This window comes from Zootoca vivipara, chromosome 4 (genome assembly GCF_965207765.1).
Source record: "Zootoca vivipara chromosome 4, rZooViv2.hap1.1, whole genome shotgun sequence".
Taxonomy (NCBI): Eukaryota; Metazoa; Chordata; class Lepidosauria; order Squamata; family Lacertidae; genus Zootoca; species Zootoca vivipara.
The window spans coordinates 97,488,250-97,505,698 of NC_142587.1; the positions used below are offsets into that span (position 1 = coordinate 97,488,250).

The window sequence follows — 17,449 nt, forward strand, 5'->3', positions numbered from 1 at the left end:
AATTTTTTTAAATCATTTTGTGCGTGAGGTTTTTTAAAATCAAATCTCTTTGAAAGTATCTAATCTTTAATGAAAGCTCATCAAATTATGATACAGGGAAATGAGGTTGTAAAAAAGTCATCGCCCTAACGCACACACACAGAAAGAGATAAGGAAAAAACCACCAGGAAAAAAAAATCCCCAGAAGTATAAAGTTCTATTTACTGAATGCTGCTGCTGATGCTTGGTAAGTTCTGTTCTCGGTCCCAGTGTCCACTGGGAGGTGAAAGGTACCCTCAGTGGCACAAGAGGTTGATGTCTGAGGCCAGGCCTGTTTCATCAGAAGTGTAGCTTGAGTGAAGACAGAAGAGAAGATGTTACAAATGGGACAAACAGTGAGGGGGCAATCACAATGAAGAAGGTGCAAGCATCCATTGTAAAAAACAAAAAACAAAACACTTTTTCAGCCTTCCCCTTCACTGCAGCGACATAAGGCATATAAAGGGACAGCTGAACCTGTTCTGAGAGATTGGTTCAAAATAATTTTCTCTTACACGGCAGGTGATTGTTATAAGCAGTTGCCTGAGGCATCGATTAAAGGTTGTGGCTGATTTGGGGCTGTCTGAGAAGTGAGGATCTGAAACTAGGATGCTGGCTCAAATTGCCTGTGGTGGGAAGAGGAAGATCCAGAATATTTTGCAAAAGTGGACACTGAGAAAAGGAAGAGATGGTTGAGTGGGGGGGGCAGGTCAGTTTCTTCCTCGCCCACCTTCACACTATTCTTTTCCTCCGCACTTGCAGCCCCCCACTTTTCTCGCTCTCTTTTTCTCTGCTTCTATCCATCACAAGAATTCCTATCCTGACATGGAAGGGGGCCATCCATTGCCTCTCCTGCAGGCACTGGGAACACGGAGGAGAAGCAGCAAGGCCTACGACGTGATGGTGCCAGTTTTGGGTGTCGCCATCTCCGCTGAAAGCACAGGTGGGCAACCTGTGGTCCCCGGGGTATACATGCCGCCCTTGGGCTAATCTCACGAGGGTGGCAAGGGGCGGGACAACAGGGGGGGAGGTGGTAGCAGAAGGGAGAAAAAGGAAAGCAGAAAGAGAGGAGGAAGAGGAGCCAGAGGAGCCAGAAAGAAATAGATACCTCATCCACTTTTGACTCCAGCCTGGTCCCCTGCTGCTATGTGTCCATCCCCACCCCCCAACAGGAAAAAAAATGTGGTCCACTTCTGGCTTGAAGCATAAAAGGTAAAGGTATCCCTGACCATTAGGTCCAGTCGCGGACGACTCTGGGGTTGCAGCGCTCATCTCGCTCTATAGGCCGAGGGAGACGGCATTTGTCCGCAGACAGCTTCCGGGTCATGTGGCCAGCATAACTAAGCCGCTTCTGGTGAACCAGAGCAGTGCACGGAAACGCCGTTTACCTATTTATCTACTTGCACTTGACATGCTTTCAAACTGCTAGGTGGGCAAGAGCTGGGACCAAGCAATGGGAGCTCACCCCGTCACGTGGATTTGAACCACCAGCCTTCCGATCGGCAAGCCCTAGGCTCAGTGGATTAGGCCACAGCGCCACCCGCTTGAAGCACTGATGGGCCAATGGTATGATTTTGCAAAAGGAAGCTTCATACTTGGCATAAGAATATTTATCAATGTCGTGGTCGGAAATGGGTGAATAACTCACCATTTTACAGAAACAACCAAGAAGTGCCTGTAAAGCGATGTTCCGCGCCGCCACCCTTCCAGATCCTTCTCGTCTCTCTTCTCCCATCTTTCTAAACTGCTACTTGAATGATGGCGCGCCCATCCCCTTTGAAGCAGTAATGCACAGTGCAATTCTGGAGAAATGCCCTATTTATTTCTACGTACCTCCTCCCATCCCTCTGTGTTCCCCAACAGTAGTGGATTTGCTAATGGTCTCTGGGCTTTTCACTAAGGGCATGGTAGGGAGATGCAACAAGGGTGCGAGAAACAGGAGGAGAAACAGGAGGTTAAGAGACAAGGTGGGCAGCTCTGAGAAGATGGGCTCACGAGATGCGGAAGGGAGTAGGGAGTGCTCCTTCGTTCACTTAGGCAGACATAAGCGAAAGCTGGCTTTTCACAGGTTTGATCTCTATTGTCGGCAAAGCTTTTTGAGCTCTTCTCAAGGCTGTGCTTGAAGACAGACGGAGGGAAAAATATAGTGGGGAGGAAGTATGGCCCTGGCTTCTGAGAACCATCTTGAAACATTAGTGTTTTGCAGTGAACATGAACATAGCTCAGATGCTGGTCCTGAGCAATGTTCCTAGGGAAGGGTTATAACATTTTCCCAGCACAGCATGTGCCACATTACCTGTCTGGAAAATGCAAGCCTCCCCACTGGAAGCACATCCATCAGTACTGTGATTGTGGTCAGGATGTTGCTTGTGCAAATGCCACCTTTTTGTTGTTGCTGTTGTTGTTGTTGCATACAATGTTCTCCTTGGCTGTAGGCTTCCCTGGAGTGCAATTCAAGCACTGGTGTATTCATCCACTAGGGTGTGTGTTTGTTTTGTTTTCAATTTTCTGACTGGCTGTGCTTTCCTTTCATGCACAAAGCAAAGACTCGAATGCCCTCCCAGTCTTGTTTTCAGCCAGCTATCCTCCGCGGCAAAACTACCTCCCATACACTGAAAAACACGAGGAGCTTTTGCTTCAGGACTGTGGTTTGATCATGCAGTTTGCATGCCCATCATTTCATGACTGGCTGCTCAGCTGAGCCTGCTGGAAATGATGGTATCTGAGGCGACGTGTAAATCCTATGTGTCTCCTATGTGTATCTACTGGGACTGCCCATTCGCAAATGGAAGTTATCACTTGCTTTTGCAGCTCCTGTCGTGCAACAAACGTGCATGTGTGAAGCTGCCCTTTGTGAACAGCAGTCATCAGAAATATGAATTCATCGCATTTCATTCTACTTAAAATTTATGTGCTGCCTTCCAGTTTTGTGGTTTTTTTTTAAAGACTTCAGCATGGCTTGCAAAGAATAAAAATGAATGAAACATCAAAAATAAAATTCTCCCCCACCGGTTAAATCCTACATTAAAACTGAGCAGATGAGTATAGAATCATAGAGTTGGAAGAGACCACAAGGGCCATCCAGTCCAACCCCCTGCCAAGCAGGAAACACCATCAAAGCATTCTTGACATATGGCTGTCAAGCCTCTGCTTAAAGACCTCCAAAGAAGGAGACTCCACCACACTGTAGTAACAAAACAAATCATCCATCAAATGCTCGGCAGATTTTTTTAAAAAAATGTTTCAACCTGGCACTCTGTCATTAAAGTGAGTCTCATAGGCTCTCCAGGGAGGGTATTTCACAAATGGGGAGGGGCCACCAGAGAGAAGGCCCAATCCCTGACCACCTGATTTCTGAAGGTGGGGGATACCTGGTGAAGGTCCAGAGACGGTGCTTCTTTTAGGGGAAGGTAATAGTTCACATCAAGCAGGGAAGGGGAACACTAAGAGTACAGGAAATGCAGCCGCAGAGTATAGCATAGCAGAAAGTGGCCGAGTTTCATTTACTAACTTGTCTGAATTCCTAGAAGAAAACAGCCCGTTTTGATAGAATGGGCCACATTAACAGATCTGGGTTGACTGGGAGCGGCCGCTGGGACCACATAACACCGGTCCTGAGAGATCTGCATTGGCTCCCAGTACGTTTCCGATCACAATTCAAAGTGTTGGTTCTGACCTTCAAAGCCCTAAATGGCATCGGCCCAGTAGACCTGAAGGAGCGTCTCCACCCCCATCGTTCTGCCCGGACACTGAGATCCAGCACCGAGGGCCTTCTAGCGGTTCCCTCATTGCGAGAAGTGAGGTTACAGGGAACTAGACAGAGGGCCTTCTCGGTGGTGGCACCCGCCCTGTGGAACGCCTTCCCATCAGATGTCAAGGAAATAAGGAGCTATCCTATTTTTAAAAGACATCTGAAGGTAGCCCTGTTTGGGGAAGTTTGTAACGTTTGATGTTTCATCATGTTTTAATAGTCTGTTGGGAGCAGCCCAGAGTGGCTGGGGAAAAATTATTCCCTGCTAAACAGTGGCGCTGTGGGTTAAACCACAGAGCCTAGGGCTTGCCGATCAGAAGGTCGGCGGTTCGAATACCCACAACAGGGTGAGCTCCCATTGCTCAGTCCCAGCTCCTGCCAACCTAGCAGTTCGGAAGCATGTCAAAGTGCAAGTAGATAAATAGGTACCGCTACAGCGGGAAGGTAAATGGCATTTCCGCCTGGTTCGCCAGAAGCGGCTTAGTCATGCTAGCCACATGACCTGGAAGCTATACGCCGGCTCCCTCGGCCAATAATGCGAGATGAGCGCGCAACCCCAGAGTCGGTCACGACTGGACCTAATGGTCAGGGGCCCCTTTACTTTTAAACAGTTCCTCCTCTCTGGCCAACCCCTTTGTCCCCTTAGCCAGGGATGATGGGACCTGTGGCCCTCTGGACGCTGTCAGTTTCCAGCTCCTATCAGAGTGGCTAGGGATGATGGGAATTGTAGTCCAACAACATTTTTATTTCGTATTTTATTCTGTGAACTGCCCTGAGATATTTGGATGAAGGGCGGTGTATAAATTTAACTAATAAATGAACACCTGGTGGGCCGCAGGTTACCCATCTCTGCTCTTGGTCAACCTTCCTCAACCTGGTGCCCTGCTCCAGGTTCTTTTGGACTACAACTCCCATCATCCCTGAGTGCTGGCCGTGCTGGCTGGGGCTGGCGGCAATTGGAGGCTGTCAAAGTGGGGGAAGACTGCTTGAAGCCACACACATCAGAGCCTTGTAACATCTCCCATCCCACAGCCCTTCTCTTTTGCTTCCCTCCCCACCCCAAAAATCCTGATTCACTGCTATGCCTAGCCCACCAACTCATTTCCGATGCCTCCACCCATCCATTCGCAACTCTAGACTCTGGAGTGAGTTCCCCAATCTCAGTATTCCCAACACAGCAGAAGACAGGGGCCAGGCTGGCAAAATGGCAGCTAGATCTCTTGCAAAGGCGTTGAGTATCTCAACATCACAACAGTTCCTTCAAGGAAATAAAGCCCTGCCTGACCTTCAAGTGACTCGCTTGCCAAAACTGAACAAGCTTGAGACACCAATAAAATACTACTTAGCTGAAATTCAATAGAGCAAAAAGTCTGAAATGTAGAACAGTTGGGGAAGAAGTTATTTCATGCATGGCTTTCTTTAAATAGTCCCGTGTAAGGCAACTGCCTTTGTTTATACATAGCAAGGAGAATGAAATAGAGATATACACCACTAGAGACCTGCAGACAAAGATTTTGGCTGGCTAGTTAAAAATCAATATATGAAATTCAGCCACCCACACTCAAATATCATTTCCCCCCACCTCATTATAGTCCCCCCATATTCAAAGCTCCTTTATCTGTCCAAAACCTGTAACGTCATCCCCCTAAACCCCGAGTGAAGGTTTTCTCCAGACAAACTGCTCTTCCACTGCCCTCGTTTCTCACAACTTGCTGATAATGTCCTCTTAGCTGTAAGAAATAACATTCCAGGACATCACAGCAGTTGAGCTGATGGCTGGTTTGGAAGGTGGAGCTGAATAGCCACAAGACAACTGGCAGCCCAGTTTTAGCAAGAAATGCTGGTGGAACAGGAAGGGACGCGGGTAGCGTTGTGGTCTAAACCACTGAGCCTCTTGGGCTTGCTGATCAGAAGGTCGGCGGTTCGAATCCCCACAACAGGGTTAGCTCCTGTTGTTCGGTCCCTGCTCCTGCCAACCTAGCAGTTCGAAAGCACGTCAAAGTGCAAGTAGATAATAGGTATCGCTCTGGCGGGAAGGTAAACGGCGTTTCCGTGTGCTGCTCTGGTTCGCCAGAAGCGGCTTAGCCATGCTGGCCACATGACCTGGAAAAACTGTCTGCAGACAAACGCCGGCTCCCTTGGCCTATAGAATGAGATGAGCGGGCAACCCCAGAGTCATTTGCGACTGAACCTAATGGTCAGGGTCCTTTACCTTTACCTTTATGTGTAAATTCAGAGTCATTGTGGCGTAGTGGTTAGAGTGTCAGATTTGGAGCTGGGAGAGACCAGGGTTCAAATTGCCACTTGGCCATGAAGCTTGCTGGATGACCTTGGGCCAGTCGCTTCCTCTCAGTCTATCCTACCTAACAGGGTTGTCGGTGGTTTGGAAAAAACAAATGTTCTGACCTCCTTTGCCTTCTTTGCCTGATCCTCGGACCCTAGTTGGCACAAAGAGTCCTTGAAAAAGAGTACTTTGCAGAATGCTGCTTTTATTGCAAAAACAAAAACTTCTCCAACCACGACCAACACATCAAACGCAACCAGCTTTTTACCCTTCAACCAACCAATCAACCCAACTACCAACCACTAACATTGACCATTCTATATATACAGGTACAATTAAGTGAAAAGTTGCATGAGTCATTGTAGGCCGCTGACTCATGCTGACTTAGTTCTTTTAGCATTAAAGAAACAGCAGCCAATTTTTAGCCGTGACAGGTTGTTGAGGGGATTAAGTGAGGGGGCAGGACCATGTCTGCCACCTTGAACTCCTTGGAGAAAAGGTGGGATATAAAGGCAACAAATTAATAAATAAAGTTAATGAATGCCTCTAAAGAAGCATCAAGGGGCCTTCGAGATTCTAGTAAAGCACCGATTTCAGGTAAATCGCATTCAATTGTGGAAGCTCCACATCAATCACAGATGGAACTGCTCACCAGGAGTCAAACGAGGACCAGGCAAAGGTATTTTTAATGAGTTAACTCTAGACAAGCATGTTCCTCCCCAAGCCCTAACAGCCCTTGACAGAAGTTCAAATAAGCCAATTTATTTCAACTTTGGGTATATTCCTTCCTTAGGGCTTAGGGTGCAATACAAATATATAAACACCACGCTAAGCACAACATGTCACAAATCCTCACCCCCAATTAAAAGCTTAATTCTGGCCCCAAGTGCCTGCCTCAAAAGAAAAATCTTACAACGCTGGTAGGGAAAAAAAAATACCAGCATGGGTGGGGGGGGGGATACCAGCATGGTTTGCAGACTGAAGACTGTATCAGAAATGCAGGAAGCAAACAAGGAGGTTCCTGGAAGATGCGGGGGAACCCAGCCAGATGGATGGGGTATAAATAAATTATTATTATTATTATTATTATTATTATTATTATTATTATTATGTCAGGGATGGAGACTACTTGGCTTGTGCCCTGCGCTTACTATGGTGGCCTTGCCTGAAGAAAGGCAGCAACAAGCCAAAGGTCTCAGTGCATCCCTTCAAAGCAAGCATCTTGATGCAGTATCAAATAGGGGGGAGCACGTGCAATGGAGAGAGAAGGAAATCTCAAGCTAATCGCAGCCAATTTTGTGGTTGGAGTTTAGCAAACATCTCTTCTGGGTGGGAGCTGATATAATGGGTGACCTGCATTATCATCTGCTGTGTTATTAATCGAAATGGATCTAGGAGGAACTGGCCCCTGTGGAAATTAAATGTACAACTTCACTTATATGGAAATCGCAAAGCAGATACCACCCCCACCCCCCCAAAAAAAAAACCCTCCACAGAAAACAAGAAACCTAGTGAGGAACAGATACATTATTAGGTTTTAATTAAGGGAGCTGCTGGAGGTGGAAGGATTCTTTACCCATCTTTTATTAAAATATAAGCAATTTTATCAAACATTCCTTCTGCCTGCAAAGTTCCTGACACACACATTTTGGGCCCCTGGGCTAAAAGGTTAGAACAAGATTTCCTGACAGTCAGGCTCATGTTAAGTTTGTTTGATCAATATTGTATGAATTGCTTTGCATCTCTTTCCAGCAAGCACAGAAATATAGGAAACAAAAACCCCATATAATAAAGAAGAAAATGTAAAGAGATTTAAATGTTTCAGAATCCCAGAAGGTGAGATTAGGTGATTTCCCTGAAAATCTCGATCTCCCTTTTAAAACGCACCTTTGCAGGAGGAAAGGCGCTCACCTTTTAGAAAGTTCTCATACGCAAATGGGCCAAATGAAGTTTTTTTTTAAAAAAAAATGTTACTGTATATAGCTTCAAATCAGAATACATTTTGAGTAATTCAGTTCACCTGACTTATCAGTAAGGTTGTAGGAATGATGGAATGTGCAAGAATAATGCAGGCAACAACATATTTCCGGACCTCTGTAATTTAAAGCTTAGTGTCGGTGGTTCCCAATCTTTACCCTTTCTTAAACTCCTTTTTTGGGGGGTAGACCCCCCACATCAATGGAAGCTAGATCATGGAACTAAGGAAGCTGCCTTGTACTGACCCAAACCATTGGTCTATCTGGCTGTCTACACTGAACCACCACCAAATTATGGCACTTCTCAACTGCAATATCGTTGTTCTGTATGGGACAATGACAATAAAGATTATCTATCTACAGTGGTGCCTCGCTTTACGAATGCCTCGCACAACGAAAAACTCGCTAGACGAAAGAGTTTTGCTTTGCGCGAGGCATTCGTAAGATGACAAAATTTTCTATGGCCGCCGCTTCGTCTTACGAAGCGCGGCCATAGAAAGCGGCAAAGGAAGATCAGCTGTCAGCGAGGGAAGCTGACAGCTAATCTTCCTTTGCCAGGGGGGGCGGAGCCAAAACGCAGTGGTGCGGCTGCCCCTGCCTGTCTTCCCCTTGGCTCAATGCGTTCCTATAGGCGCAATGCGTTCCTATAGGCTCTGGGGGACTGGCAGCGGCATGCAACGGGGCTTCGGAGAAGGACTCCGAAGCCCCGTCCGATGTCGGCTGTGTACAAGGCGGCGGGGGGAGAAGCTCTCTTCTCCCAGCCACCACCTTGCCTGCCTCCCCCAACACGGAGCGCAACTTCGGAGGTCTCCAAAGTTGCGCTCCGTGCCAGCTGTGCGCGGCGGGGGCGGGGGACCTCCCGCCGCCTCTCCCGACACAGAACGCAACTTCGGAGGTGTCCAAAGTTGCGTTCCATGTCGGCGGAGGCAGGCGAGAGGCGGCGGCGGGACCCGCCCCCGCCTCTCGCCCTGCACCACAGACACAGAGCGCAACTTCAGAGACCTCCGAAGTTGCGTTCCGTGTCCGCGGAGGCTGGCGAGAGGCGGCGGCGGGAGGTCTTCCCCTGCCCCCGCCGCGCACAGCTGGCACGGAGTGCAACTTTGGAGACCTCCGAAGTTGCGCTCCGTGTTGGGGGAGGCAGGCAAGGTGGTGGCTGGGAGAAGAGAGCTTCTCCCCCTGCCGCCTTGTACACAGCCGATATCGGACGGGGCTTCGGAGACCTTCTCCGAAGCCCCGTTGCATGCCGCTGCCAGTCCCCCAGAGCCTATAGGAACACATTGATTAAGTTTCAATGCATTCCTATGGGAAACTGGGACTCGCTAGACGAAAAATTCGTTACACAAATTGACCCGTGGAACGAATTAATTTCGTCTAGCGAGGCACCACTGTATCTATCTTTTGTCCATTTCTGCTTCCCATTTTCAGAATACAATCGACCAGCAATTGAAGAAACAAGGCAGCATTGGCATGTATACTTGGTCAACCTGCATAGTGCATGCAGTTCTTACTGAGAAAGCACCTGGCAACAGACTTCATAGCGGCCTGCTAAATGTTCCATTTTGTAAAAAAAGACATGTTGATAATGGCAGGTCTGTAAATGGTGCTGAATGAAAGATCTGATGAAAAACACACAGACACAAGAGCCACAACATGTGGCTTACAAACACGGAAGTACATACCGTCAAATGTGGCTAACAGAAAAATAGAAAGCTTTGTTTACCTGGGGCATAGCCAGGGCTGGTGGTCGGATACATATTTGGGTTGTAGGTGGGGGCAGCCGTGGGATATCCAGCAGGATAACCTGAGAAGAGAGATGAGGTACTTTAGCTGGGGGAAAGTCAAACAGCAAATATCTGTGCAGTGAGAGAGAATGCAGCGATTAAAAGCAATAAAAGGTCAGCAGGAGAACCAGCCAGGGACTCAGATTCTGCACCACCTCCTTGCTTTCTCCAAAAGGCAATTAAACATAAAGACATACAAATAGCCCCTTACCTGACAATTGCCCCCGGTTTCTAAAATACTCCGTGTGCAAAAAATGAGGATTTTTTATTTATTTCATTATACCTGTATACATCTTTTCAACCCTCATAGTTCTCACAAGCGGTTCATGATAACAAAATCAGAATGGTGAATTTTTCTCCTAGGGAGAAATAGCAGCTGTGAAAAGGGGATTTTCATTAGGACTGAGCAGAGGGGGAAAGTATTAACTACCCCATTTTTCCTAACCCCCTCACCAACAGACACACACAATGGTCCTCATTATGATTCCCCCCTCCAAAAAAAAAACCCCACCCCTCACTCCTGTGATTTAAGAAACATCAATAGATACAGGAAAACAGCAATAATACACTTTACATATAATTTTTTGGCCCGAAGGAATCCAGAAACCCAAGTGATGCTGATAGTATTCAACCATGCTTGGGGGGGGGGGGCGTTGTTCTTCAGGGTCCCTTCCCCAGTTTACTAAATATTCCAGCCATAACTGCTGCTAAAGCCCTCAAAGGCAAAGGATGTTGGAGGGTTTGGGGGGGGGGGAGAGAGAGAGAGAGAGGGAGGAGGAGGAGGAGGAGGAGGAGGAGGAGGAGGAGGAGGAGGAGGAGGAGGAGGAGGAGGAGGAGGAGGAGGAAAAGAAGAAGAAGAAGAAGAAGAAGAAGAAGAAGAAGAAGAAGAAGAAGAAGAAGAAGAAGAAGAAGAAGAAGTTACAATGAACTCTTCTCCCTGCTGCCAGAACATCCCCCCATCACCACTTATCCTTAGCAGCCAGATCATGGGTAGGCAAACTAAGGCCCGGGGGCCGGATCCGGCCCAATCACCTTCTAAATCCGGCCGCGAACAGTCTGGGAATCGGCGTGTTTTTACACAAGTAGAATGTGTCCTTTTATTTAAAATGCACCTCTGGGTTATTTGTTGGGCATAAGAATTTGTTCATTATCCCCCCCCCCCAATATAGTCCGGCCCCCCCCAAGGTCTGAAGGACAGTGGACCAGCCCCCTGCTGAAAACGTTTGCTGACCCCTGAGCCAGATGTTTTCAGTCCCAATGCTGAACTAGTGTGGCTCTCCTGGTTCTGCTCCCCTGAAAGGTGGAAGCAGCAAAAGGGGCATATTGTAGAGGGACAGGCGATGCTCTTCAAAGTGCCCAGTCCGCCAGCAGTTTTTCTTGACCGATAACCAATGCACTTTTCAGGTGAGTAGACAAACCCCAAGACCTATTAAAATGTAGCCACTGGACAACTAGGAAAGCAATCACCCGCCCCTCAGAAGTGCTTGCAGGAAGTGCCCCTCTTCTACCCAACTGCATGGGCATCTGAGTAGCTATGGGACATGCCTGGGTTTTTCCCCCCTCCCCTTTATAAATTTATGAAGCCTCCTCCTTGAAGTTAATTAGAACCATCTATTTCAACAGTCATTACCACTGTGCTGGAATAAATAAGTATTTGTTCCAACCTCTCATTTTCATCAGCGTTGCAATTCTGCTACTAAATCAGGTTAATTAAAAATGGTTGCAGTTAATGCCGGCGATGCCAAGGATTCGCTAATAGTATGTAAAGCCCATGCCATTGAGGAGGCTGTGGGGTGCACAGGATTCTGGCAATCAAACGTCTCTTTGAGTGTTATTTATAGAACCAGCAACGGCACACAGAATTCTAATGAGGACACAGCCAAGTCAAAGGAAGAAATCCACACTTGGCTTCTCATGCGAAGCTCTCGACTGTGGATCGGGGGGGGGGCGGTTCTTTTTGCTGCTTCTCTTCTTTAAAGGAAAGGCAAAGGCACTGCCACGATGACTAATTCACTGCTGTCTTTTTACTACACATCACATCCATCTCCCTTGCCTCTAAGCATTTCATAACAAAAGTGCCCTTTAGATGTTACCGCAGTGGCGTGAGAGCTTTCCCTCCGAGGGTTCCGTCCCTGACGCCACCGCAACGTCCCAAGGCCCGCCCCCAGTGAAAGTGAAGCTCAGTTGCGCAGGGCCTTAGGACATGGTTTGCCACCCTTGATAGGGCTGGGTGACAACTGCCCGGGGGGGGGGGGGAAGCGGCACAGCTGAAACGGCCGTGAGCTGAATCCACAGGAGAGCTGCAGCTGGAACAGCCAAAGCCCTAGACCAGGCATCCCCAAACTGCAGCCCTCCAGATGTTTTGGCCTACAACTTCCATGATCCCTAGCTAAGAGGACCAGTGGTCAGGGATGATGGGAATTGTAGTCCAAAACATCTGGAGGGCCGAAGTTTGGGGACGCCTGCCCTAGACTGCTTGGGACCATGGAAGATCAGCTCACCTCTTATACACCCAGTAGATCACTGTGCTCTGCAAGTGAGGGCCTCCAGCAAACAACGGAGGTCCGCTCCAAACAATGTGGGAATTTGGTCTTTAGTGTCATGGCACCTAATATCTCCTCCCCTTGAATATTAGACAGGTGTCATCTCTGTTGTCTTTTCAGTGCCAGCTGAAGAGCTTTCACTCTCAGCAAGCCTCATAGCAGAGATCTTCCCCACTCTGCATTCAGTATTGGGATTGCTTTTTAAAGATGCATTAAAGTTTTCTTTTTCCTTTTAATATTTTCATTGCTTGTTGTCTGCTGCCCAGGACTCCTTCCAAAGAAAGGTTTCAGGAACACTCTCTACCTGGCCTTGATACCTAATACTCTTCTTTTTTTAGGACGCATCCTATTTTGGTGATTGTTAGTTGATTTAAACCAGGGGTCAGCAAACTTTTTCAGGTCCCCTGTCCCTCAGACCTTGTGGGGGGCCAGACCCACTCTCTCCCAAAAGCACCCCCCCTCCCGAAAGGATCCCCCCGCCACCGCCTCTGTTCAGCAGTGTTGTCATACTCTGTATCAGCGAGGTGCAGAGCCCACACTGTTGGCCTGGGTGGTGGAGGCAGCCTCCATGCCACCGCTGCTTCCTCCCACTCGGCTCTTCCTGCTCGTCCACTTCCTCCCGATTGGCCGCCTCTGGGCGCTGCCCCTTCCTTCCCACTGAGGCGGCCGAGCGGGAGGAAGCAGCCGAGCGGGAAGAGCTGAGCAGGAGGAAGTGGAAGTGGAGTGGAGGCGTTGCCGCCCGCCCAAAGGCGTCCGCGGCTTCTGCAAGAGTTCCTGCAGCCAACCAGAAGCCGTGTCACGGAAGACAGGCTCCACCCCGGTTTACCACGGGGGACTGACCGAGCGGGCGGCAGGGTCTGCAAGGTTCGTGGGCCGGATTAACGAGCCCAGCGGGCCGCATATGGCCCACGGGCCTTAGTTTGCCAACCTCTGATTTAAACTGTGTTGAATTGGGTGGTTTTAATTGTTGTCAACCACCCCAGGATCTTCGGGTGAAAGGCAGGTAATAAGTTAAATAATAACAACCATCTCCATCACATTACAGCAGTGTGAGCTGCTGCTGACCAATCTCTGATGTCCAGCTAGCACTTGCTAGTGTGCTTCAGATGAAAGACGCAGGAGATACACAGACAGGCCCTTTACAACTGGCAGGGTCGCATGCAAGCAACTACAACATGTGGAGCAAAACAAAAGCGGAGACGGTACCCAGAGATGCTATCACACATAGCGAATCGGGTGTAATTACTTTGGTAGAAATAGGTAAGCGAAAAGGCAGCCATGCTGCCATGAAATCAATTCTTCTTCCCCTGCATTCGTCTTGCTTTTCGATTCCCAGGGACGGTCACGCATTATTGCTTATAGATCTATGTCAGAAAGGAAACTGACCGACCCACGGCACAGTGCAGCAGACAACTTCATGAGCTCAGGTGCTTGAACCTGGGTCTCTTGTTCAAGTCCAACAAAATCTACTCCCCAGCACAATGATGTGAAGCTAGAGAGAGAACATGCCTTTCTCACGTTCAGACCTCATCAGCTCCAGCATTTATTTGTTTTAATAAAAAGAGTAGGTAGCAGGTGATGTGAAAGGCCTCTCTCAGCCCAAGACCTTGGGGAACTGCTGCCAGTCAGAGTAGATAGTGTTAGGAAATGGAAAAAAGGAGAAGTCCCAGCAAAAGAAGAATGAATACAAAAGCTTATGGGATATGCAGAAATGGCAAAACTTCAAAGAAAAATAAGGAATCAAGGTAACAAACTTTTTAAAAAAGAATGGATTGATAACTGCAGCTCTAAACAAAATAGGCATCAGTTTTGCCAAATACAGTAGGCCTGAAGTGCAGGACGCTTTGCGAACGTTTAGCATGGTGTATCTATGTATATAAAAATGGTGAAGGTGCATGTGTGTTATTCCCCACTTTCCTCCCCACACTTACTCAATCGTCCTGAAATTTGGCCACAACCTCAGAGTCACATGTGAGCAGGTAATCATGCACTTACACTGACCAGCTGACACACCTTTCACAGGTAAAAACCTGGATTTGTGGTCAAAAAATTTGCGCCCTCCAGTGGACATTCAACGAACAACGGACAAACATACTCCCACAATCCCTCACGCCCCGGAGACCACGCCTCCAACAGAGAGCAAACTGCCCCGAGACCAAGCCGCTCCTCAGGGAACCAAGCCCCCCTCGGAGATCGCACATCCGAGACCAGGCCGCTCCCCAGAGTCCTGCGCCCCCCCCCCCGGAAATCACATACTAGCGATCCCCTCCCCACCAAGTCCACTCCACACACACACACACACACACACACACCACGGATCGCGCCCCCGCCGATTCCGCTGCCTCCCACTACCTCCTCCCACCCCGAACAAGCCCACTCCACACACACCCCCACGGGTTCCGCCCCCGCCGATCCCGACGTCTCCCAGGACCCTCCACCGCCGATCCTACGACCCCCAGGGACCAGGCCACCTCCCCGACCACCCCTCCAAACCCCCACCCCACCCCCTCCATATTACCCTCAATCGGTATTACCCTCAACCCTCAATGGGTTTCGGGGGTCAAAATGGAGGACACAGATAGGCAAGTCCTTCCCTGATTGGGGGGGGGGGTCTGTCAATAGGTGACAGGGATAACTAAGACCTTCCCTGGGATGGGTCGCTACAGAGTGTGGGGAGACACAGGTATCCCCCTATCTAAACATAACACAGGGGGGGACTCTGACGGTCTGAGGAATCTGAAGGGGGACTCTGACCCACCATTTAACAAACAATGCCACAGCAATGCGTGGCATGGCCAGCTAGTATTCAATAAAAGCGTGGCTTTTCATGCAAAAGGAGCTCAGAATACAAGCAGAGCTTTCAACTGAAGCAAAGGAGAGCTCACTGGAGGGAAGATGAACACTCACCACTGGCAGATGTGATAGGGCCTCTTCCCATTTGCAACCCTTGCTGTGTTCTATGGTTATCTGGAATTTCTTCTGCTGAAGGTTGAGTCCCTCTTGCTCTTCTGCAATGGGGTTTCCCCAAACATTCCCTGTAGCTCAGGACCAGAAGCAGCTCACCCAGTTGGATGGAACCGCAATACTAGTTTCCCCGAAAGGGCTGTCCCGTGGAAGATGAAGCAAGCTTGCTTTCTCTTGCTCTGGGAGGTACGACTCAAACCCATGGCTTCAAGTTACAAGAACAGAGATTCTGACTAAACACCAGGAAGAACTTTCTGGCAGCAAGAGGCATTCAACAGTGGGACGGTCTCCCTTGGAAGGTGGTGGACTCTCCTTCATGGATGCTATAGCTGTGTATAGCTGAGATTCCTGCATTGCAGGAGGTTGGACTAGATGACCCTTGGGGGTACCTTCCAACTTCACAATTCTATGATTCTATCATCTATATCAGGCATCCCCAAACTGCGGCCCTCCAGATGTTTTGGCCTACAACTCCCATGATTCCTAGCTAACAGGACCAGTGGTCAGGGATGATTGGAATTGTAGTCCAAAACATCTGGAGGGCTGGGGATGCCTGTGAATGGCAAGACCTCCGAATCCAGAAAGATTGCCCATTAATTGAGTCAGCCTTTGAAGACAGAATTCTCTTTCAAGCCAGAATTTAAGGCTGCTATAAACAATATTTGTTTATCTCTTTCATCTACCTGTTAAATCTATGTTGATTCGCTCAACATGAAAGGAAGTGTGCAAAAAAACCTCCATCCTTTTGAAGGAAGTGTAAAGTGAGAGGCCAAGAATACAGCGTTTCTGAAGCCTAGGCAGATAATGAGCACATTAAGTCTTCCCCTTCCTCCCCTGAACCCATTTTGATTCTAATCAGCCCAAGAACTCCCATCAGTCAGAGCCTGCAAGGAAACGGACCATCAGACAGCGCTGCTGAGATTGTACGTTGATGACCTGCACAGCTTTGATCCACACCATTTCCCTCTTTTTTCATTTCATTTTCTCTGTCAGTGGAAACTATGCCTGTACAGTCAGGGGTCTACTTTACTACTCACACTCCAGTGCAGTTGTAACAGTGGTCCCCTGCCAATCCTGAAAGTCAGCATTGGGGATGGAAGCCATCTTCAGAGCAGCTTCCTTACGGCACACCAACACGAACCTGGTTAGCACTAACTGCCTTCTCTTCTAACCACAAATACCATATTGGCCCAAATATCTTCTTCTTCTTCTTCTTCTTCTTCGGCGATCCCTCGTAGCTGAGTAAGATTGTCTTCCATGAACATGGTTTTAACAATGAGTCCGTAACTGACTGTGGAGACCAATTCTGGACCCACACGTCCTTCCACAGTGGGGACATGGGTTTCCAGGCAGGAGTTGAACATGGTGTGGATTTGCCAAATGTGCCTTCCTCCTAGCACGTTTCTCCCTTGCGTCCTGAGTTTGAGTGTCTTCAAAGCCCACAACACCTTTGGTAAAGGCTGTTCTCCAACTGGAGCACTCGCAGGCCAGCGTTTCCCAGTTGTCAGTGTTTATACTACATTTTAAAATATTTGCCTTGAGAGAGTCTTTAAACCTCTTTTGTTGAGCACCAGCATTACGCTTTCAATTTTTAAGTTCGGAATAGAGTAGTTGCTTTGGAAGACGATCATCAGGCATCCGCATATAAGCCGCACCCACAAATAAGCCACACATTTAAAATTTGGCGGCTTGGGGAAGGCTTGGGAGCTGCGGACGGGACGGGCGACATTGCCCCGCACTGCTTTTGGGGGGGGTAGAGCCACATCACTTTGCTGTCGGCCTTCCCCCTTCTCAGCTGGCGTAGGAGAGGCTTGGGAGTGGTGGGTGGGCTGCGCGCCATTGCCTCATGCTCCCAGGCTGCTCTCGGCGAGGGGCAAGCCATGCTGCTTTGCTGGTGGCATAAGGTCGCGAATATAAGCCACACTTTAACTTTTCACCATCGGAATTTGGGGGGGCAGGGAAGTGTAGCTTATATTTGGGCCAATACAGTAGCAAAACCTGCTTCCAGCTTAGGATATTGGGCAAGTCTAAGGAACGACATCTATCTCCTTAGCATGGGGAAGTAACCTGCTGGTTGTTGTTGTTTAGTCGTTTAGTCGTGTCCGACTCTTCGTAACCCCATGGACCATCGC

The 17,449-nt window shown here is 48.6% G+C and overlaps 1 protein-coding gene across 4 annotated transcripts in view; it reads right to left on the minus strand.

Moving 5' to 3' along the window:
- FAM168A (family with sequence similarity 168 member A) overlaps nucleotides 1–17,449 on the minus strand; it is a 149,992-nt gene that overhangs the window by 17,995 nt on the left and 114,548 nt on the right. For 2 of the 4 annotated variants that reach the window (XM_060273942.2, XM_060273941.2), the window contains exons 4-5: nucleotides 9,750–9,830; nucleotides 205–330 (exon numbers count right to left, since the gene is read on the minus strand). In XM_060273942.2, the coding sequence (XP_060129925.2) occupies nucleotides 205–330; nucleotides 9,750–9,830 (207 nt within the window). The remainder of the gene's footprint in view (nucleotides 1–204; nucleotides 331–9,749; nucleotides 9,831–17,449) is intronic. The other 2 variants (XM_060273943.2, XM_088668861.1) reach the window with 1 other exon arrangement.